Source organism: Hylobates moloch, unplaced genomic scaffold (genome assembly GCF_009828535.3).
Source record: "Hylobates moloch isolate HMO894 unplaced genomic scaffold, HMol_V3 SCAFFOLD_22, whole genome shotgun sequence".
NCBI classification, from domain to species: Eukaryota; Metazoa; Chordata; class Mammalia; order Primates; family Hylobatidae; genus Hylobates; species Hylobates moloch.
The window spans coordinates 26971911-26993526 of NW_026652297.1; the positions used below are offsets into that span (position 1 = coordinate 26971911).

General features: G+C 56.1%; 3 protein-coding genes across 9 annotated transcripts in view; 2 read left to right on the top strand and 1 right to left on the bottom strand.

Moving 5' to 3' along the window:
- LGI3 (leucine rich repeat LGI family member 3) lies at positions 1 to 8999 on the bottom strand. Its single transcript, XM_032144360.2, has 8 exons — positions 8533 to 8999; positions 7589 to 7660; positions 6744 to 6815; positions 6353 to 6424; positions 6183 to 6254; positions 4097 to 4266; positions 3755 to 3919; positions 1 to 1243 (listed from the first exon to the last, which is right to left on the bottom strand). Exons 1-8 carry the CDS (start codon positions 8736 to 8738, stop codon positions 426 to 428), a joined length of 1647 nt encoding a protein of 548 aa, XP_032000251.1. The 5' UTR covers positions 8739 to 8999; the 3' UTR covers positions 1 to 425.
- A 34-nt stretch (positions 9000 to 9033) lies between these two features.
- Positions 9034 to 16666, top strand: SFTPC (surfactant protein C). Of its 4 annotated transcripts, XM_058433598.1 has the most exons (9): positions 9034 to 9119; positions 11206 to 11273; positions 11667 to 12046; positions 13979 to 14073; positions 14774 to 14932; positions 15265 to 15387; positions 15619 to 15729; positions 16088 to 16238; positions 16453 to 16641. In XM_058433598.1, exons 3-8 carry the CDS (start codon positions 11986 to 11988, stop codon positions 16226 to 16228), a joined length of 690 nt encoding a protein of 229 aa, XP_058289581.1. In that variant the 5' UTR covers positions 9034 to 9119; positions 11206 to 11273; positions 11667 to 11985; the 3' UTR covers positions 16229 to 16238; positions 16453 to 16641. The 4 variants fall into 4 exon arrangements, with proteins under 4 accessions (XP_058289581.1, XP_032000253.1, XP_032000254.1 ...); XM_032144362.1 differs by lacking the exon at positions 11206 to 11273 and having other exon boundaries at positions 9036 to 9119; positions 16453 to 16666; XM_032144363.2 differs by lacking the exons at positions 9034 to 9119; positions 11206 to 11273 and adding an exon at positions 10675 to 10750.
- Positions 16667 to 17378: 712 nt separating this feature from the next.
- Positions 17379 to 21616, top strand: part of BMP1 (bone morphogenetic protein 1) — a 48144-nt gene continuing 43906 nt past the window's right edge. For 2 of the 4 annotated variants that reach the window (XM_032144365.2, XM_032144367.2), the window contains exon 1: positions 17379 to 17741. In XM_032144365.2, coding sequence (XP_032000256.1) covers positions 17594 to 17741 — 148 coding nt within the window. In that variant the 5' untranslated portion in view covers positions 17379 to 17593. The remainder of the gene's footprint in view (positions 17742 to 21616) is intronic. The other 2 variants (XM_032144366.2, XM_058433586.1) reach the window with 1 other exon arrangement.

Below are 21616 nucleotides of genomic sequence, written 5' to 3' on the forward strand. Positions count from 1 at the left end.
GGGTGGGGAGCAAGAACAGGTAAACAATGCCTGGAGCACCAACAGGAAAGACCAGAGGGGCAGAAGGAGAAGCACAAGGACAGGAAGGTGTGGCCCCCCTCGCTCCCAGCACCCTGCACCACTCATATGCATGAGACGGGGCACAGCGTGGGGAAGACTGCAGAGTAGGGGGGGCCTGCAGTTGGGGTCACGAACTGGGCGTTAGGTGTCCCAGGGGTGCCTGGTGTTCATGCTGATTGCAGTGATGATGCATGTCTTCCTGGGCCAGTCCACGGGGTGCGCCTGTGCACACTGGGCGTGTGTGGATGCAAGAGCATGAATGCAGGTTGGCCCCGCGTCTTCACACAGGCACACGTGGTGCTAACAGAGGCCCCCACTCATCCTCCAGTGGCCACCCTGAGGAGACCAGAGGCCTTGGCGCCCCCCTAGGCACTGAGATCCACCACAACGTGTCTATACACCAGTGTCTGTCCCTTGAAGCTGGGGGCCAGGAGTAGCTGGGCGTCCCCAGCAGGCACGTAGCAGAAGGCCCGAGGAGCCTGCACAGCCAGCTCCTGGAACCGTACAAACTTCTGACGTCCCTCATCCCACTGGTAGATCTGGGTGAAGGAGAAATCGCTGCCCAGCGCCAGGTAGCGGCGGCCACCCACAAGGAAGGGCTGCAGGGCCAGCGAGCCCCGGGAGGGCAGGGCCTGCACCTCCGAGAAGCGGGTACCCTCCCAGCGCAGGATCTTGGAGTCGCCGATGTAGCGGCTGAGGCACAGGTAGCTGTCTCGGCCGGCACGAAAGTGTTTCACAGCTTGGGCATCAGGCACCTGGGTCACCTCACCCTGGGCCACAAACTGCTTCTGGGTGCGACTCCACTGATAGATGACGGGTGCCTGGGAGCTGCTGGACACAATCAGCCGTGGCTTGCCCTCGCCGTCCACAAACTCCAGGTCGGTGTCACGGTGCCAGGGGTGCAGCGCCTGGTGGGAGTAGAAGCCATTCTGGTGCCAGCGGTAGAGGCTGGTGGCGCCTGCCTTGGAGCTGTCGGCCACAGCAAAGTACCAGTCACCGTCGATGCGGAAGGCTTCTAGGTCGTTAGGCTTGCGCACGCGCTGCGGGTCAATGTCTTGCAACTTGGTGAAGCGTGTGGTGTTGGGATCCCAGTGGTAAATGTAAGAGCCACCAAACAGCTGGGCCACGACCACGTACAGCTGGCTGTCCACAACCATCGGCTTGCAGTGCACTGCAGAGGGGGCTGTGCCAGGACAGGGGCAGACAGCATCAGGCAGGCCGGTGGCTCCCACTCCATCCAACCCCCTTGGAGAAGGCCAGTCCCTTCCAACCTTGGGCCAGGACTAAGACTCTGCGCTATACCATTCCACCCACGCTGAAGTTCATGCACTAAGCGCTCAATGCTTTCCAGTTGTTTCACAGCTAATAACCAGTTTTAGTATCACCCTTGTTCCACCCATACCCTGAGAGTTCAAATATAAGCTGACACAGCACAAAATAAGTGTCCCTCGATAGTGTCTCGTTGCTTAACCATAATGTCAGTAATTGAATTTTTATTGCGTGCAGTCACTGTGCTGAATGTAAGCACATGTTACATCGATGAGGAATTCATCACACTGGAAAGGACCCTGTGATTTTGTCCATTTCACACAGAAAGAAACAGAGGCTCAGAGAGAGCAAGTGACTTGCCCAAAGCTACCCCACTGGCAGTGGCAAGGCAGGGAAGGGAGGGAGAATTTGAGTGGATCCACAGCGGGGAGAGAAATCTTAGGTATACCCAAGACATCTTGCTGTTTGCATCACAGTGCATGAAAACACATCCTCCCAAGAGTTCTCATTTTTGAAAGGGCTTTTATGTATAAGAATGCATGCCCATGTGCACCTATACTCACAATCAGCTTCATTGGAGCCCTTCTCGGGCACCAAGCACATGAAACCACACACTGCTCACCTGTCCCGGGGTCTCCAGCTGCTGCCCGGCATCTCCACTTTGACACCCCCAGTTCACCCCTCTTTCCTTCTCACTACGACCCCCCCTTTCCCCCAAGAGAAATTTGTGCAGAGCCTCAGGCTCTGGCAGTCACTGCCTAAATCCCTTCTTTGGGGTTTGGTCTGCCCTGCCCAGATGCTAATGACCCCCATGCCACACCCCAGCTCCTGATCTTCCCTCAGACTCTCCTGGCCCACACACCCACACAAGCACCTCAAACTCAGTCACGACTCACAACTCACAATTGAGCTCCATACCCATCGCTGAGACTGCCCTGCTCCTCCTCTGTTCTTGATTTCAGCTGTGGCTCCACTAGTCTCCCAATCCAGAAACCTGGCAGTCATCCCTAACACCTTTCTCTCCTCCACTCACCCTTCCCTGATCAGTCCCCAAGTCACGACAACCTTCCCTTCTACTTTCTAATAGTGTGTATGTAGATTGGTGTTAGTTCCTCCTTAAATGTTTGATAGCGTTCACCAGGGAAACTCTCTGGGCCAGGAGGTTTTTTTAGGAGAAGGTGTTTTGTTTTTGTTTCTTTTTTTCTTTAATACTGACTTCAAGTTCCTTAATAGAGACAGGGCAATGTAAGTTTTCTATTTCATCTTGTGTCAGTTTAACCCTTCTATTTTTGTTTTTGTTTTGTTTTTTTTTTGGAGATGGAGTCTCGCTCTGTTGCCCAGGCTGGAGCACAGTGGCGTAATCTTGGCTCACTGCAAGCTCTGCCTCCCAGGTTCATGACATTCTCCTGTCTCAGCCTCCTGAGTAGCTGGGACTACAGGCGCCTGCCACCACGCCCAGCTAATTTTTTGTATTTTTAGTAGAGACAGGGTTTCACCGTGTTAGCCAGGATGGTCTCAATCTCCTGACCTTGTGATCCACCCGCCTTGGCCTCCCAAAGTGCTGGGATTACAGGCGTGAGCCACCACAGCCGGCAGTTTAACCCTCCTTTCTAAATATCTCCCTCCATCACCACTGCTACTGTCTCGTTTCCAGGCTCCAGCACCCCTCAAGCAGACAGGCACATATCCCCCTACTGTTCTGCCCTCGTGTATGGTCCCACACCTAGCCTTTTTCTATGCAAGAAGCTTTCTAAAATGCAGACTGGATCACACATTCTGCTTAAACCCTGTCAATGACCTGGTACTCATCAATGTCTGGTTGCCACTCCCCACCTTGAACCTTATCCCTTGTCATACAAGCTGCTTATGATTTGCACACATATACACACTCACATACTAAGTTATTGCACACCTCCTTGACTTCGTTCATGCTGTTCCCTCTGCCAAAACACTCTTTCCACTTTTTTGCCCCTAGCTAAGTCTCCTTCAGCTTTCAAGACTCAGCTCAAACTCAGTAGATCCAAAACTGCTCAACAGTCACTCCTGTCTCCTCCTCATTTCCTAGTCCATCTAATTATGTAAGCTGAAACCTGGGGATCACCTCTGAGTCCTCCCTTTCCTCTATTCTTCAAGACTCAGCTTAGGTATCTCCCCTCCACCAGGAAGCCTTCCCTGATTGCCCAGGGAAGGCTTGTCCTTTGTGCTGCTAGAGCATCATGTTCATATCTCCCTCTTAACACCTGCCTATCATATGGATGTTATCTGTGTATATATTGGCCTCTTCCCAAAGACTGGAAAGTTCTTGTGGGCAGAGGGTATGTCTCATCTATCCCTCTACCTACAGGAACTCAATGGGGTTGAACGATGGAGCCCACTCCCCCCTCCCCCTAGCAAGGGCCAGCAGAACCAGATTGGGCAAAGGTACCTGGGATTCTATCATAGTCTCGAAGCTGCCGCTCGACATAGTCCCACTTCAGGATGGTGCAGGCACTGACACCTGGCTGGGCCAGAGCCAAATAGAGGTCACTGGAGTAGAGGAAGGGCTCAGCCGACACTGCTGGGAAGGACAGGGTCTGGTACAACACGAAATCTGCAAGATGAGAGGTGCGTTACTGAAGACCAGAGGGAGAAGGGAAGGGCTGCTTGGGTGATGGTGGTTGTTTTACTGCTGCTGCTGGGTGTTGTGGGGCAGGGTGGGGGGTTTCATGTCTGTAAAGCTGCCTTGGGGTAGGCGTGGACTGACACCCAAGGCAGGGGCACCTCCTACCTGTGGTGATGCAGTCAAACTCCCGCAGCGGCAGGTCCTGCACCTTGTGCTCCTGGAAGCGGGGTGGGCTGGCGCAGTAGATGGGTGCCACCGTGGTGTTGGTGTGTGCCAGCCACTCCACCAACCACTTCACCTTGCAGTCGCAGTTGAGTGAGTTGCCCCGCAGGTCCCTGCATCATTAGGGTGGCGGCGGGGGGGCCACAGAGAAAGACATGCTCTCAGGGCTCTACCCACCCAGGCTCTCCAGGTTTTCAGAAATAGAGCTGGTCAAGGCTGCTGCGAGTTGCTCACGTGCATCTTTGTATGATTAGAGAAAAGTTTCCCTCTGACTGGATGTAGCCCCACAGACACAGGCTTGGCCAGCATAGTATGGAATCAGTTTCAGTCCTTGATGACCTCTTTGGCCAGGTTGACTTTTGCAGTGTGCATCCTGCACAGCTGTATGTTGCATCCCTGCTCCTCTAAGCCTCCCACAATCTAAGGCTTTTATTTTCTTATAAATAATGATAAATGAGTGTGGCCATGCTATATACTACTATATGCTATATACTACTTACTCAAAACTTTCAAACTCCCCTCCCCCTGATGGGACTTTAATGTAGAGTCCAATCAAACATACATTTAAAAAGCACAGGCTGGGCGTGGTGGCTCACACCTGTAATCCACTTTGGGAGGCTGAGGTGGGCGGGTCACAAGGTCAAGAGTTTGAGACCAGCCTGGCCAACATGGTGAAATCCTATCTTTACTAAAAATACAAAAATTACCCAGTCATAGTGGCGCACACCTGTGATCCCATCTACTTGGGAGGCTGAGGCAGGAGAATTGCTTGAACCCTGGAGGCGGAGGTTGCAGTGAGCAGAGATCACACCATTGCACTCCAGCCTGGGCAACAGAGCGAGACTCTCAAAAAAAAAAAAAAAAGCACATGTTGGCCGCACACAGTGGCTCACGCCTGTAATCCCAGCACTTTGGGAGGCAGAAGCGAGCGGATCACCTGAGGTCGGGAGTTCAAGACCAGCCTGACCAACATGGAGAAACCCCGTCTCTATTAAAATTATAAAATTAACCAGGTGTGGTGGTGCATGCCTGTAATCCCAGCTACTCAGGAGGCTGAGATAGGAGAATTGCTTGAACCTGGGAGGCATAGGTTGCCGTGACCTGAGATGGCACCACTGCACTCCAGCCTGGGTGACAGAGCGAGACTCTGTCTAAAAAAAAATTTTTTTTAAAGTACATTTTTTTAAAAAAATATTTTGAGACTGAGTTTTGCTCTTGTCGCCCAGGCTAGAGTGCAATGGCACGATCTTGGCTCACTGCAACCTCTGCCTCCCAGGTTCAAGTGATTCTCCTGCCTCAACCTTCCAAGTAACCAGGATTACAGGCGCCCGCCACCACATCCAGATAATTATTGTATTTTTAGTACAGATGGGGTTTTACCATGTTGGCCAGGCTGGTCTGGAACTCCTGACCTCAGGTGATTCGCCCTCCTTGGCCTCCCAAAGTGCTGGGATTACAGGCCTGAGCCACCACGCCCAGCCTTAAAAAGCACATTTTTGGCTGGGAACGGTGGCTCACACTTGTAATCCCAGCACTTTGGGAGGCTGAGGTTGGCAGGTCACAAGGTTAGGAGTTCAAGACCAGCCTGGCCAACATGGTGAAACCCCATCTCTACTAAAAATACAAAAAATTAGCCGGGTGTGGTGGCACACGCCTATAGTCCCAGCTACTCAGGAGGCTGAGGAAGAATCGCTTGAACCCGAGAGGTGGAGGTTGCAGTGGGCCGAGATTGTGCCACTGTACTCCAGCCTGGGTGACAGAGTGAGACTCCATCTAAAATTAAAAAAAAAACCAAACACATTTTGAAAACATACATACATGGTGTCTCAGGTGCACTTTGAGAGAAACTCCAATTTGGAAGGCTACCATCTATATCTAACTCCACCTCCTCACCTCCTCAGGGTCCCCCGACCCAAGCCTTCCCAGCCTCTCAAGACCTTATGACCATCCCAATTCTGACTCCCGCACCACACCCTCCAGGGATGCACCCTCTGCGGCACTGTTGGAAGAGGTAGGACTCGGGACTTACAAGTCATTCAGGATGTCCAGCGGCCGAAAGATGTCTCTGGGCAGTGTCTGCAGGTTATTGTTGGCCAGCGAGCTGCAAAAGAGACCGCCAGGTCATGTGAAGATCATGAGCAAGGCCAAAGGCCACAGGAGAGGTGGGGCTTTGGTGCAGTGTATGTGTGACGTACTCACAGGTGGGTCAAGGACTTGAGTCCTCGGAAGGTGAACTTGGATAGTGCCCAGATGTCATTGTTCTCAATGAAGCTGGGGAAAGCGGGAACTTGCCTCAGTGGTCACACAGGATGCCAAACCCCAGCAGCACTCGCCCTATGCCCCAGCCTAGATTTCAGCCCATGTCCCCGAGACAGGTTTCCAAATGGAGTCTGGCATCATCAAGCCATAGGGATAGAGCATCAGGTAGGGAGAGGTAAAACGAATGAAACGACCTTCTGCTCGGCTCTCGCCTCCCATCACCTTCCCTTCCTGCAGCATTCTCATCCACTCCCTACCCAGTCCCTGGGCCTCCCAGACCTGGGGTCCCCCTCCCTTCTGCTTTCCCATTGCCCCTTTCCCTCCCACACACAGATACTGCAGGTGCGAGAGTCCTGTGAAGGCGTTGTCTCCAATCAGTGTAAACTTGTTGGAGTTGAGTAACCTGCAGAGACAAAGGTGGAATTAGAACTTCCAAGGGTGTGCCTGCTGCCCCAGCCCCCAGCCTGCTGCCTCAGCCCTGGGCTTCCCCAAGACCTGGCTGTCCTGCTGCCACCCCCAGGGACCCCATGGGGAATCCCTGGGCCACCTGGGCAACAATGCCAGGCAGGAGCCTGTTCTGGCCCCAGAAGCTCTCAGGGTCCCTGTTGGCTCCTAAACATGGCGGAGGCCGAGCTCTCTCGTCAAGCCAGTTCCTGGCCCTCCTGAGTGGCATCTCCTCTCCCTCCCCCCAACCCTAATTCTGTCCCACTCCAGCCCCTCATGGACAACTGTCCCTCAAGGATGGCATCTTGTAGAGTTGGATACACTCCTGCCATCCCTTCCTTTCAGCCCCCAGCTCTTTCTGGGAACCCTGATTCCTGGGGTCACCTGTCTCTAAGATGGCCCCACAGTGCCCACCTTGGGCACTAGCCCAGGCTATCACACCAAATTCTCTTGGGTTTCCAGAGGAGCCAAGCCCATCCCTGGATCCTGCCTGCTTGGCTTCTCTGTGCCATCCCTAGCTGTCCTCCTGCTGCCCTGACTCCTGTCCCCTGACTCCCCTGACTCCAGGCTGCCCCGCCTTTTGGGTATATCCTATCAGAACAAAAGCAAGGGACACCTGCATCTTCGTCTCCAGAGGTTGCCTCTGTCCGCTCTCCCTCTCCCAGCCCAGGATTTGTCCCCTGCTACCATTTCCATAGTTCCCCCAACCCTTCCACAAGGCCCAATCCATACAAGAACTGCAGCAGCGGGAGGTGGGAGAACGCTCCATCCTGGATCTCTGAGAAGGCGGCATTCACCAGGGTCCTGCGGGGACACCCGAGTCAGTACTGTGGGGTCTGCAGGGGCTGTGCTGAGGCAGGGAGAGGTGAACACGGAGGGCAGTGGTTTTTGTACTCACTTGCCCTGGAAACGCCCCATTTCACCGACCTTGGCCCCCACCTGTGTGTCTTTCCCTTCTCTTCCCAAATTCACTATCTGCCTTCACTAGGGTCCTCCCCTATTGCCTCTTGGGGCACCCATGGCCCAAGGCTCAGCTTCCCTCTCAGGCAAGAAAAGGTTCCATCACCCACACCGTTGTCATCATCATCCAAACACCCACAATGGGCTGGGTGCTGTTGAGAGATGTGGCTTGGGGGTGGGGGCTGGCATCCTGGTCCCCAAGGACCTCACAACCTCTCTGGTCCCACAGACAAGGGGATCCCCTGAGGCTGGCTGTTGTGAGTGACAGGCTGGCCGAGCTGGGTGCCAAGTGGCTGGTCAGTGGCAGACATGTGCCCCATGCCAGGGTGCTGGGAGGGCATAGCTCATTCTCACCCTGCTCTGGCTGCCACTCTCCTGCCCTTGGTGTGACATCACAGGCAGGGGCCCACATGCTCGTGTAAGCAACGCCCCCAAGTCTGGAGCCCAGCACACAGTAGGTCTCACTGACGCTTGTGCTGGTGATGATTCATTCTTGGTGGTGAACTCCTGCTTTCCCCACCCATTGCCGCTGAGGCTGCAAAACTGCAGAACTCCCTGCCCGACTGGTGCCTGGAATCTCCAGCCCTTAGGACCCCTGCAGTCCCCCGGTCCCCACACTCTGAAGAGGGGGAGCAGGGGGTTCTCCTGTCCTCTCCCAGAGCTGTCCTCGGCCTCCTCTCCCTCCCCACCCCCCAAGGCCAGGGCTAGACACTCACAGGGAGATGACCTCCGAGGGCAGGTTCCTGGGCACTGCCTTTGAGTCCACGCAGAAGGCGGTGTCCCTGGTGCAAGAGCAGCTGGGCGGGCAGGGGGGCGTCTTGGGGGGCCTCTTAGCGCTGACTTGCAGCATGAGGCAGAAGCCGAGCGCGGAGAGCGCCAGCAGCCCCGACCCCGGGCCCCGCCTGGTCCGCAGCCCCGCCATGCTGCCCGCGAGCTCTCCCTGGGGCCGGCGGCCGCGGCCCCCGCCCCACCGCTCCCGCGGCTGGGCCGCCCCGCGCGGGCTGGCACCTCCCGGCCACCGACAGCTGCTACCGCAGCCAGGGGCCCGCCTGCGGACTCCTCCTGCCTTCGGGCGCCGGCTGCGGTCCCCTCCCCTGCTCGCTCCCGCGATCTGGCTCGGGAGAGAAGCGCGGAGCGCGGAGCTGGAGCCGCAGCCGGGGCTGACCGCGCCGGGTGGATGCGGACTGCGGCGCGGGCGGCGGGGGCGCGCGCGGGGCCGCGGGGGGAGGCCCGAGCCTGGGAGTCACCGAAGGGGAGGAGTGGCCGCTGTGTGCTCTACCGGGCAGTCTCTGGGGCAATCCAAGTGAGTGCATGCGTGTGCGCTTGTACTTGTGCCTCCGTGTGCTGGGCACGACCGTGCGCGCCGGTGCTCACCTGTCTCTGCACGGGCACATGCACACACTGCCTTGTGAAAGCGCTTCGGGGTTAGGGATCCCTGTGCTTCTGTGTACCTGGGTTTCTTTGCATGGGGGGACACATCCCCTAGGCAGCATCATGGGCATGTGAGTGACAGACGCATATCTAAGTTAGCATGCAAGATTAGAAGCAGAAGGGCGTCCTGGAGGAGTCTGAAGTGCGCTTCTAACCGGATTCACATGTTTTTCCACGCGCCGCTGAACAGAATGTACCTTTGTGTCAGCATGAGCTGAAAAGGGAAACGCAGCCTCTGGAGCTGGAGTGGGACTGTGTGGAATTCTGGAACATTTCTCACTGCTCAACCACAGCCTGTTGAAGCTGGGAAGCGCTTTGGATATTTTTCAGTCCAGCCCTTTGTCTAACAAATAAGGAAACTGAGGCCCCCAAAAAAGAGGCTGGCTAAGCTTGCTATCGCAAGTGCTCTCTACTTTCTCTACTTAATCCTCTCAATCGTTTGAGGCAGGTGATAGTAATTCCCTTTTACAGACAAGAAAAGTGAGGCCTGTCACACCAGAAGAAAAAGGTATCAGCAGGGATTTCCGCCCACTCTGCCCAACTTCAATGTTCACGGTCGTCCTTCCACGCAGGGCTCTTCCAAGTGTAGCCCTGGGAGCCCAGGGGTCCTTGAGAACCTTTCAGGGAGTCTCTGAGGTAAAAACAATTTTCCTAATATTGTTAAGACATGATTTGCCCTTTTCACTTCTATGAAGCTCCAAATGTAAAAGATTTCCAAAACTGTAAAGGAATGACACTTTCTCTCTGATTTTATTTTTGCTTTGTAAAATAGTTTTTCCATTAAAAATGTGATTTATGTTATAATATATATTGGGTTTATTGCTGATATTTTAAATTCACATGTAAATAAAAATGTAATTTCTCAGTAAATATCAACAGACATATCCCACATAAACAAAAGCTCTTTGGGGTCCTCAGTACTTTTTGAGAGTGTTAAGCGGTCCTGAAACCAAAAAGCTTGAAGACTGCTGCTCTATACCATGTTAGCTCCCCCGTGGCAGAGGATGACTGTCCTAAGAGCTCACAGGCACGGGACAAGGGGAGCCTGGCTGTCAGCTGCCTGGGCTTCTAGTCTTGTGCTCTTTCCACACCAGTCCAGGGAACCAAGACCACTGGCTTTAAGACGCTTCCCCAGCTGTCCCCAGACTCTGCCAGCAGGGGATTCTCTGGTCTGAGCTTAAGTCGTGTTCTCCCAGCCAGGGATGCCCCTGCCCTTTGATGTCTCCTTGCTGTCACACATTTAGCTGCCCTCCCCTTGCCAGCTTGGGGGGAGGGAAGCAGTGGGGGGTAGGGAGGTGGCTGGGGCAGCTGGGCAACTGTCCCCACCCGTCCCTGGCACGGCTCTGCCCAGTACACAAAGAGCAAAGTGAATCTCGTCCCCACCCCTGCAGCTGAGGGGCTGGAGGAGGAAACAGGGAGGTCCACGCAGAAGGGGTGGCCACCGTGGGGCCGTCCATCACCCAGGGCTCTCAGAGGGGGTCAACCCAGAAACAGACAAAGAGGGTGAGTCTGGGCTGTGTTCTTAGCTAGTCAGAGGTCCCCTAAAGGATGAAGTAGATGATGCTAATGAGGAAGACTGGACGTCACACCCATGATGCCATTAGGTCCTCATAATAGCATAGTGAGGTGGACAGCTAGTACCTAACCCATCTCACGGATGAACATACTAACACCTAGCAAAGCAGAATGACTCACGCTGGGTCCCAGAGCTGGCCAATGGAAGCACTGAGACCGTCACATACTGAAGGCATGGACTATTGACCACTGTTGGTATTGGTCTCATCATTGACTATCACTAAGTGTTGGCTGTTTGCATGCTTCCTGCCCAGTGGCAGGTTCAAAGAAGCCTGTGGGAAGCATGCTGCTTTCCTTCCCAGGGCCCGCAATTGGGCTGGAAGATAGAGCAACAAAAAGCACCCATGTAACTGATGAGAACATTCATGTGTGCTGAATGGCAGGTGAAGGTACTACAGAGAGGCTGAGAATTTCAGAGGGCACCATGAACTGGAGTGTGGTCACAGAGCAGGTGCCATTGGCTCTTGGCCTGTTTGGGTGGGTGGCATTCAGAGAGATGGAAGGTCAGATGCAGGGTTCACGCCTGTCATCTCAGCACTTTGGAGGGCCAAGTTAGGAGGATCACTCGAGGCCAGGAGATCAAGGCTGCAGTGAGCATGAAGCTGTGATTTCACCACTGCACTTCAGCTTGGGTAACAGAGTGAGACCCTGTCTCTAAATAATTAAATAAATAAAATAAAAATAAAACCGGAGAAGTGGAGAGGGATCAGAGGTGGGCTTTCACAGAGGGAGAAATGGCTTAAGTAAAGGCCAAAGAGTGAGAAGGCTGCAGATAGGGCTGGTATGGGGGAGGGGGAAGGTTGGCACACCCAGCTAAAAGTCCTTCTGTGTTTCCTTCTCCAAGGAACCCAAGACCTTCACCTGATTGGTGTGAGCACTCCAGGAAGTGGGCACCCTCCCTCAGCCCTCAAGCAAGCAAAAATGAGTTTAAAAAAGAAGGAGAAGAAGCAGCAGAAGCAGCAGCCACAGAACTTGTGACAGCTACAGCCTAAGAGCAACAGGCAGGGGAGACCAAGGACCAGAAAGAGCAGAGGCTTTTTTAAAGAAAGAGACCCCTCTCCCGGCACCCAGCGATGGCAGCAAGCCCCACCCACAGTGCCTGCTAAGAACAAGTCCCACGTGAGGACAACACGGCCCCCCGAGATGCCCACAGCGACCCCGAGATGCCTGCAGTGCTTGGCTCTCCCGCTGGCCGGCTGCCCACCTGGCTCAGGCCCAGTACTCGTGAGTCAGCCGATCAATCCCAATGTTGCTAGGATGATGGGGGCGGGAGTAGGGGCCCTGGGGGAGGGCAGGGGTGGGCACTGCAGGCGAGCTGTCTCCTACATCTGGCACCTACACACAGCTGAGGCCAAGCTGAGAGGATGCTTCTCTGGGCTCCCCCTCCTCCCGGCATCCCTCCCCTCCTTTCACTGTCCTAGGACACTCTCTGGCTGCTGGAGTCTTAGGCAAATATTTAAAGGGGCAGCTACGGGGTGAGGAGGATGGTGGGAGCAAACACTTCCTTCCCTTTCTTCCTCCCTGCGCTTCTCAGGGGCTCTCAGTTCAGATGCCATGCTGTTATGCAACCTTGGGGCTGAAGGCCCTCCAGGTGGAGAGGGGGACAGGGGAACCTGCCAGATCATGACTGAAGGGCAGGGCCCAGGTGGGAGGGGGCTGGGGCAGGGGACAGGAACTGGGGCGGCATGTTAAAGAACAGGAGGCTGGTTGGGCATGTTGGCTCACACCTGTAATCCTAGCACTTTAGGAGGCCGAGATCACTTGAGCCCAGGAGTTCAAGACCAGCCTGGGCAACATGGTGAAAACCCATCTCTATAAAACATGCAAAAATTAGCGGGGCAGGATGGTGTGCACTGGTAGTCCCAGCTACTCGGGAGGCTGAGGTGTGAGGACCACCGGAGTCCAGGAGGTCAAGGCTGCAGTGAGCAGTGATCTCGCTACTGCATGCCAGCCTGGGTGATAAAGTGAGACCCTGTCTCAAAACAAAAAAACAAAACAAAAAAACAAAACAAAACAAAAAAAGGATAGGAGGTTAAGGGAGCAAGCCCAGGCCTGGACTCTGCCACAGTCACCTGAGTTTAGAGGTGAAGGGACTTTAGAGACCACCTGGCCCAAGGAGTGAAAGGGAACCTGAGAGAAAGTGTGAGCCAGCCCAAAGTCATTGGCAGATTTGACCTCGTAAATACATAGAGATGGCTTTGGGAAGGCACTAGGAAAGAGAGAGAAAAGAGAAGCAGACAGTCCTCAAAGTTGATCGTATTTGGGTGAGTATCATTCTCAGGGCAAATTTAGGATCAGAGGATGTAGAAAGGGGAGTCTAGAGGGGTAGAGTGTAGACCACAGGGTGAGTGGGCTGATTCGAGGATGCGGAGACTGGGAGCCCACCAGTGACCAGGGCCAGCCCTGTGCAGGGCTGTCCGGGCAGAAGAAAGCAGTGTCAGACCTGGAATCTGCCATCAGCACAGCCTGCAATTGACAGACAAGCCCGGAGCAAAGAAGGAAGCACTGCACATGAGTAAGAGCTTGCCACCAGTGGGGACAGTTTCCAGAATTAGGAAAATAATCACTGGGGGCAAGTTTGAGGTTTGTACCAGATATGTGGGAGGAGGCAAGGTAAGGGAAAGAGTGCTTGAAGTTGGAACTGGTCCTTGCGGGGAAATGCACATTTATGAAACCCCCAAAACTGATGTCAAAGCACCTCCTGCCTTGGGCAGAGTCCTCTCAGAGTCTACAGGTGCTGCCTCCAGAACCCTCTTCCTGGAGCACATCCCTATGCATCTAGAAATTCTGTTGGGAAATACGATGGTCAGACCCTTGGCCGCCGGAGAGGTTCAGGCTGGCAGAAGAATAAGGAAAGCCACAGGGCAGCAGGGGTAGGTGCCAGCAAGGAAGGCAGGCACGCCAGGAAGACACCCACAGTGAGAAGTGCAGATGGCCCGAGGGCAAGTTTGCTCAACTCACCCAGGTTTGCTCTTGCTGAGGCCAAGAGGACTCATGTGCCAGGGCCAAGGGCCCTTGGGGGCTCTCACAGCTGGCTTATCTGGGCTTCGGTTCTAGAGGGCCAGGAACAAACAGGCTTCAAAGCCAAGGGCTTGGCTGGTACACAGGGGGCTTGGTCCTTCACCTCTGTCCTCTCTCCCTACGGACACATATAAGACCCTGGTCACACCTGGGAGAGGAGGAGACAAGAGCATAGCACCTGCAGCAAGATGGATGTGGGCAGCAAAGAGGTCCTGATGGAGAGCCCGCCGGTGAGTGTGGTTGCGTGTGTGTATATGTGTGCGCACGCACATGTGTGTGATGGGCCCTGCCTCCTCTATCCTCCCTGGCCTGTTTCCTTATCCAGATCCATTCACTCAACTAACCTAGGACTGTGGTAAGTCAGGATGGGGACACCAAGACCACTAAGCCAGGGACCCTTGGGGAGCTATTTGTGGGCTGAGAGCCACTATAGGGGTCCATAGAAAGGGCCATCGGTAGACAGCCCTGAGTCAGAAGCCATGAAAAACTTCAGAAGTCAGGGGACAGTTCACAGAGAAAACCACATATGAGCTGGAGCCAGAATAAGGATGAGCTCGTCTGGTGGAGAAGGAGGAAGGCATTCCAGGAAGGAGGGAGACTTTGTATTGCCACATGGAGGTGATCACCTGGGGACAGAGAGGAGCTGACCATGGCTGGGGGAAGCAGCAGGAAGAGACAGGTGAAGCAGGTTCTCTTGGGTCCCTCAAAACTAGACCCTGCTTCTAAGCTTCTATGTGTCTATGGGTTTGTTAGAATCCAGGCCACCTCCTCCAAGAAGACTTCTCTGATCTCCTCAGCCCTTCCATGTCCATCCATCGCATTGGCTGTCCAGCCCTAGATGGCCGTGGGAGGGTGTTCAGCTTGTGTAGGGAGAAGAGGGGACAGCCTCATGACCTCATGCCTGTCTCCCTGCCTGCCCCACCGTGTCAGGACTACTCCGCAGCTCCCCGGGGCCGATTTGGCATCCCCTGCTGCCCGGTGCACCTGAAACGCCTTCTCATCGTGGTGGTGGTGGTGGTCCTCGTCGTCGTGGTGATTGTGGGAGCCCTACTCATGGGTCTCTACATGAGCCAGAAACACACGGAGATGGTGAGAGGTGTTGGATGGGGCGGCAGTGGGCACAGGACATGCCAGACGGAGGGGCTAGGTGGGATGTGCGATAGGAAACTGTCCAAGGGGAGTGGAGGGGAGGAGGAAAGGGGCACAGCTAGAAGGAAAGAGGCACGAACCAGGCGGCAACCCAGCCCAGGCTTTTCCCGCAGCAGGACAGCCGGCTCCCTCCAGCACCTGGTTCCACTCAGCCTCCCTGAACTCTTGGGAAAGAGGGAAGCGCATTTAAGTACAGAGGCCTGAGTAGGGGATGGGTATCGCAGGCTGAGTAGGAAAGGGGAAGACCAGGCAGCTCCATGCCCTTTCCCCAGGTTCTGGAGATGAGCATTGGGGCACCAGAAGCCCAGCAACGCCTGGCCCTGAGTGAGCACCTGGGTACCACGGCCACCTTCTCCATTGGCTCCACTGGCCTCGTGGTGTATGACTACCAGCGGGTGGGTATGCCCAGACCTCCTGACCCTGGGACCAATGACAAGGCTCTGCTAGAGCCACTCAGCTGGGCCACTTCATCCACATCCATCTCTCCCTGTCCTCCAGCCTTTTTGCCTGAGCCCCAGATTCTAGTATGACTCCCGTGCCCAACCTAGAGGGAGGTGGCTAAGGACGTGGGTCAGGGGGCGAGCAGGGCAGGAAACCCCTAATGATCTCCAGCATTCTGTGCCTAGCTCCTGATCACCTACAAGCCAGCCCCTGGCACCTGCTGCTACATCATGAAGATTGCTCCAGAGAGCATCCCCAGTCTTGAGGCTCTCACTAGAAAAGTCCAGAACTTCCAGGTGTGTGTGTGTGGGTGAAAAGAGTGGGCTGTCTCCCTCCCAGGGCTGCTGGGAGGAGTGTCCGAATGGTGGGTCTTTGTCACCTGTAAAGCACTGTTCCTCATCAGCTGCCAGCTGACTGCCCCTCTCCTATTCCCCCGCATGACTCCTTCCCTTCCCACCCCACTGCCAAGCTGCTGGGCTCAGCTGAGTCCACTCACTACCTGGTGGCTTCTGACTCTAGCACGCACAGCCCCTCTTTACTGGTGAGGAAACTGAGGCTCAGAGAGATTGCCTGATATACCTGAAGTCCCACAATAAGGGCTGCACATGGGATAGAAACTCACTTCCTAGATTCCAGATGGAATGCTCTCTGCAGGCCAAGCCCGCAGTGCCTACTTCTAAGCTGGGCCAGGCAGAGGGGCGAGATGCAGGCTCAGCACCCTCCGGAGGGGACCTGGCCTTCCTGGGCATGGCCGTGAGCACCCTGTGTGGCGAGGTGCCGCTCTACTACATCTAGGACGCCTCAGGTGAGCAGATGTGATCCCAGGGCCCCTGATCAGCAGCGGAGGAGCGCTCTGGCCATCTGCCCGGGCTGTGGAGGAGCGCTTGCGCTGACCAGGTGCTGGGGCGTCCACTGAAACGGGGTTATCCAGGGAGCTCAGGGGAGGGGAAGCTCACAGGCCGGTACTTCCCACTCTCCCGACCCTCTCTGTCCATCCTCAACATTCCTTTGCTTCACAGGGTCAGTGGAAGCCCCAAGGGGACAGGAAACGCCCCGGGCAAAGGGTCTTTTGCAGCTTTTGCAGACGGGCAAGAAGCTGCTTCTGCCCACACCGCAGGGACAAGCCCTAGAGAAATGGGAGCTTGGGGAGAGGATGGGAGTGGGCAGAGGTGGCGCCCAGGGGCCCGGGAACTCCTGCCACAACAGAATAAAGCAGCCTGATTGAAAAGCAAAGGGTCTGCTTGTATCTTCCTGCAGGGCGCAGTCCTGCCCTGGCGGGGGCCGGCCGGTAAGGGAAGGGCCTTGGGAGAGCAAAGTGGGGTTTGCCATTCTCCCTCTGTCCCAGGGCGCTGGGGGACTGGGTCCACCTCGGCGGGGGAAGAGGGGCTCGCGGGGAGCCATCCACGGGCTTTCGGCGCCCTCCAGCGGCGTCTCCGGAGGAGGGCGAGACACCTAGACAGCGAGAGAGACAGAGAGCGCAGAGAGCGAGACGCGAGAAAGCGAGGGTCCGAGAAGGAGAGAGAGAGGGAGACGCGGGCGGAGAGAACGACCCGAGGCGGGGGCGCGGGGCAGGGGCGGCGCGAGGACTTGACAGCGTGTCCCGCGGCGGGGCGGGGGCTCGGCCGGGCGCCCGCGGGGGAGGCCGCCGCTAGAGGGCACCTCGGGAGAGACAACACTCCCGGCACCCCGGGGCCCGAGCTCCAGCCCCGGCCTCGCGGCCCGGGCGGCCTGGGCAGCCCGAGCCCCCTCCCCGGGCGCGCGGCTCTCCGCCTTCCCCCACCCCGGCTGGCGCGCGGCCCGGCCCGGCCGAGCACTGTCCCGGCCCCGAGGGGGGCCGAGCTCGGGCGAAAACCCGCCCTCCAGCGAGCTCATTTCCCTAAAAAGGGGGGGGGGAGCCAGAGGGAGGGAGGGAGGGAGAGAAAGAAAGAGAGAAAAAGAAGGAAAGGGAGAGGGAGACGGCTGGAGCCCGAGGACGAGCGCCGAGCCGCGGGCCGAGTTGGGGGCGGGAGACAGGAAGGAGGGAGGCGAGCAGAGGGAAGGGGAAGAGGTCGGGGAGCGAGGGCGGGAGCGGTCGCGGTCGCGATCGAGCAAGCAAGCGGGCGAGGGGACGCCCTCCCCTGGCCTCCAGTGCCCCGCTTCCCTCGCCGCCGCCCCGCCAGCATGCCCGGCGTGGCCCGCCTGCCGCTGCTGCTCGGGCTGCTGCTGCTCCCGCGTCCCGGCCGGCCGCTGGACTTGGCCGACTACACCTATGACCTGGCGGAGGAGGAAGACTCGGAGCCCCTCAACTACAAAGACCCCTGCAAGGCGGGTGAGCGCCCCCCAGCCCCCCGGCGGCGGGCCAGGCGGGGAGGCGCGGGCGGGTTCGGGTTTGGGGTTGGGGGAGGACAGTCCAGTGTGGGAAGCCGGGAGCTGCCTGGTTGGCAATGCAGTGGGGAACAAAAGAACGAGGGGGAGAGGGAGGGGGCTTTGGGGGACTTTTCGGACTGAAGTTTTGCTGCTGTTGGTGGAAGCTGCTGCCGCTGCCTCTCATATTCCCAGCGGATTCCAGAGGAAGTCTCCTTGGGTCCCGGGAAAACCGGCGGGCAAGGCGGCTTTTCCTTCTGTAGGAAACTTTTCTGGCCAAACTCCTGTGCGTCTGTGTGTGTGTGTGTGTGTGTGTGTGTGTGTGTGTGTGTGTGTGTTCTTTCCCCTTCTCCCCCATCTCTCCTGCTCCAGGAGCTGGGTGTTTTCCAGCCTGTCTGGGCTGCCCTGGGGCTGCACATCTGTCTGGCTTGGAGCTGGGAGGCCTGAGTCTCCAAGGAGCAGGTCCCCCGGCCACCACCCAGCCCAAGTGGAAGAAGAAAGTTTTGCCAGGGATTCCCTGAGATCGTGCTCTCTGGGTATCCCGTAGTTTAACCAGTAGCTGAAGCTTTCTGGGACTTAGGAGACAGCTGTCAAAGTCAGAGAAGGCAGCCCAGAAGGGGGACTTAACTTTGTCCCTATATGCCCGGAGACCCCCGCCAAGGCCAAGTTGGGGTGGAAAGAGGGAAAATACAAAAAGAACCCAGATATTTTATATCAGCTGTGTCACCCCCGAGACACCAGAGGCTAATTAGCTGAGGTCAGGACCCCGGAGTGTGTGTTTGCCTGTATGTGTGTGTGTGTGTGTTCTTTGTCTCTGAAGACCCTATGTAACTCCTTCACTCCTGCTGGGCCCAGAAGTGTCCTGCCCCTGGAGTGACCAGATGGCCAGGCACTTGGGCCATTTGCCTGATTGGATGACCCTGGGCAGGCTGTTTGGGGACACACAGGGACAAGATATCAGAACTTTTCCTTGACTTCCTGCCTCTCTGACTTCAGCTCATCTCCAAATAGCCAGAGCCAGGGGAAGTGGCATAGTTTCTAGAACTGGACTGGCTGTGTGGGGCACAAGGGGCGGAGGGGCAGGTTGCTCTAGTCCTGGCTCTGGAGACCCTGTTCAAGGACTTTCCTGGGAGGACGGCCCACAGGCAGGAATAAGAGACCATCCAATGGAGGAGATCAGGGCAAATCCCTCAGCCCTTACCCCTCTATGCCTGCTGGGCTGCGGGTAAACCAGGACATTTGCTGTCATTTTTCTCGCTGGGTGCTGGGAGTGGGTACAGGGCAGAGTGGACTGCGCATGGATTTTGAAGGCAGGCACATCTAGCTTTCAATCCTGACCCCGCCACTCATTATAGCTGTACCAATTCGGAATGGTAATAATCATGTCCGAACTGCCACTTTCACACCTGTAGAATGGAACTGATTATACCTCTTCCCATAGAGTTGGTGGTAAGGGTTAAATGGTTAAATATGAGAACATACATAAAACACTTAATAGTGCTTAACACACAGTCAGTGCTAAATAAATGTGGGCTCCCTACTCCCTGTTTTCTGTGCCTCAGACTCTCACTTCATTTTTTCGAGGGGTGTGGGATTGCTGGTGTCTCCTTGTGCCTCTTATCCATCAATCCATCAATACCTAATACGTGCTAGGGCCTGGAATGGATGTTGTGGGAGGTACTGAGATGTACAAGCTAGGACCCTGCCTTCAAGGAGCTTACAGTCCAGTAGGGACCCAAGACACCTACAGACATAACCAATAGCACAAACCAAGCCACACTGAGTGCCACATTGGAGGGTAGGACGCCAAAGACTCAGGGAGTTTCCTGCCCCTCTGCAGCCTGGTGGTGGCAGAGAAAAGTGATTACAGCAGGCTGGGAAGGTCTGGGGGGTCTTCATGGAGGAGGTGGGGCTGGGGCCAGGCCTTAAAGAATGGGTGGGAAGCCATTCTGATGTCTTTCCCTTCTTGTTGGAAATGGGAGTGATTTTCAGAGCAGCAAGAGGCTGAGGGCTCTCCCCCCAGTCTCAGGTTTCATGCTGGGTGGGGCTGGCTGAGTTGGAGCTTCAAGTAAGGGCTCTGGAGAGAGCACTCCAACCCGGTGAAGTGAGGCTGGTGGGGCGCTGGGCCAGGCCTGGGGGCGGCTGAGAGGGCCCCGGGGCCTGACAAGGCCAGGCCTTGGGTCAGATCAGGCCTCCCTCTCGGGTATAACTGATGCTTAAGATCAGCTGCCCACCTCTGAAGGAAACTCACATGGGTATTCCCAGGTACTCACACCCACACCCCTGTGCCACTCACTGCCTTCCAGCCACAGGTCCCTCAGCTCTGTTCTCCATGTTTCCTTCTCCTGCCTGGCTTTGCTTCCTGTACCCTCTGCAGCCCTGACCTCTAGATGCTGGAGGTGATGATGGCAGGCATGCCTGTCCCTGCTTCTTTCCAAGGGCTGGAACTGAAAGCTCCTTTGACTCTCACAGCTTACCTGTGACCTGTCCGGTTGCTCCGAGGGGTAGCCAGGCCCCTTCATCTGACCATTACTGGCCGAGTTATGGTTGCCATTGTAGTAAGGGCAAAATTAAGATCCTTGATACCCCGGAGAGGTTCCTGGACCTTCTGGGTGAGACCAGGACATTGGACAGGAAGGCAAACTGGTCTGTTTGTGTGCTCAGAGGTGGTGCCACCAAGCCCTCACTAGCCCTTGCCCAGGAAGATTTTGAGGCAGCCCTGATTTCCTGTATGTCAGGAAATCAGCCAAACCATGAAGGGGGTCCTTCTACAAGATTCCCAGCACTGCTTGGCTGCCCCAGGTGACTAGCCAGCACTCCCCTGGAGAGACCTTGGAGGCAGGAATTGGGACACAGTTGATCCCATAATCAGAGAAGCCCAGGGGCCTGACCCCACAGGGGTGGGGCTAGAAGCATGTCACACCCAGGGCTGGGTAGTGACCCTGTGCCAGTGAAGCTCCTGCTACCACCTCAACCTCATCTGACAGCCCAGAGTCTGCAGGAGCGGGAGGGGGCAGCACTCACCAGCCCACATCCCCATCCCCACCCAGGGAGTCGCCTGGCCCAGGTTTGGACATCAGAGAGCCACAGAGGATTAGGGTACACCCTCTGAGGTCAAAAAGTAATCTCTCCTCTCACCAGACCACATTATTCCCCCTCTAGACAGCTGAGTCACCCCACCCACCCAGGCCCCTGCCCCGAGTCACCTTCTTATTTCAGTGCTCCAAAGGGGAAGGAAAAAATTTATACTCTCCCTGGGCCCTACATGGGGTGGGGTGGGGCAGTGGGGTTCCCCAGGAAGAAGGGATTCTTTTTTTTTTTTTTTTTTTGAGACGGAGTCTCGCTCTGTCGCCCAGGCTGGAGTGCAGTGGCGCAATCTCGGCTCACTGCAAGCTCCGCCTCCCAGGTTCACGCCATTCTCCTGCCTCAGCCTCTCCGAGTAGCTGGGACTACAGGCGCCCGCCACCACGCCCGGCTAATTTTTTTTTGTATTTTTAGTAGAGACGGGGTTTCACCGTGGTCTAGATCTCCTGACCTCGGCCTCCCAAAGTGCTGGGATTACAAGCGTGAGCCACCGCGCCCGGCCGGAAGAAGGGATTCTTTAGAATTCTAGGCTGGGCGCAGTGACTCTTGCCTGTAATCCACTTTGGGAGGCCAAAGTGGGAGGATCACTTGAAGCCAGGAGTTTAAGACTAGCCTGGGCAACACAGCAAGATGCCCATCCCTACCAAAAAATTAAAAATTAGCTGGGCATGGTGTCATGCACCTGGAGTCCCAGCTACTTGGGAGGCTTAGCTGGGAGGAGTTGGAGCTGGAGAGTTGAAGGCTGAATCCAGGAGC

Excerpts from the sequence above, each read along its gene's own strand:
- SFTPC (XM_058433598.1), top strand. The coding sequence starts at position 11,986 with ATGCCTGCAGTGCTTGGCTCTCCCGCTGGCCGGCTGCCCACCTGGCTC. Across the intron at positions 14,933-15,264 it reads GCCAGAAACACACGGAGATG|GTTCTGGAGATGAGCATTGG; the intron begins GTGAGAGGTGTT and ends CCCTTTCCCCAG. Across the intron at positions 15,730-16,087 it reads GAAAAGTCCAGAACTTCCAG|GCCAAGCCCGCAGTGCCTAC; the intron begins GTGTGTGTGTGT and ends TGCTCTCTGCAG.
- LGI3 (XM_032144360.2), bottom strand. The coding sequence starts at position 8,738 with ATGGCGGGGCTGCGGACCAGGCGGGGCCCGGGGTCGGGGCTGCTGGCG. Across the intron at positions 6,816-7,588 it reads CTCCCGCTGCTGCAGTTCTT|GTTACTCAACTCCAACAAGT; the intron begins GTATGGATTGGG and ends TTGTCTCTGCAG. Across the intron at positions 6,255-6,352 it reads CTCAAGTCCTTGACCCACCT|CTCGCTGGCCAACAATAACC; the intron begins GTGAGTACGTCA and ends TCTCTTTTGCAG.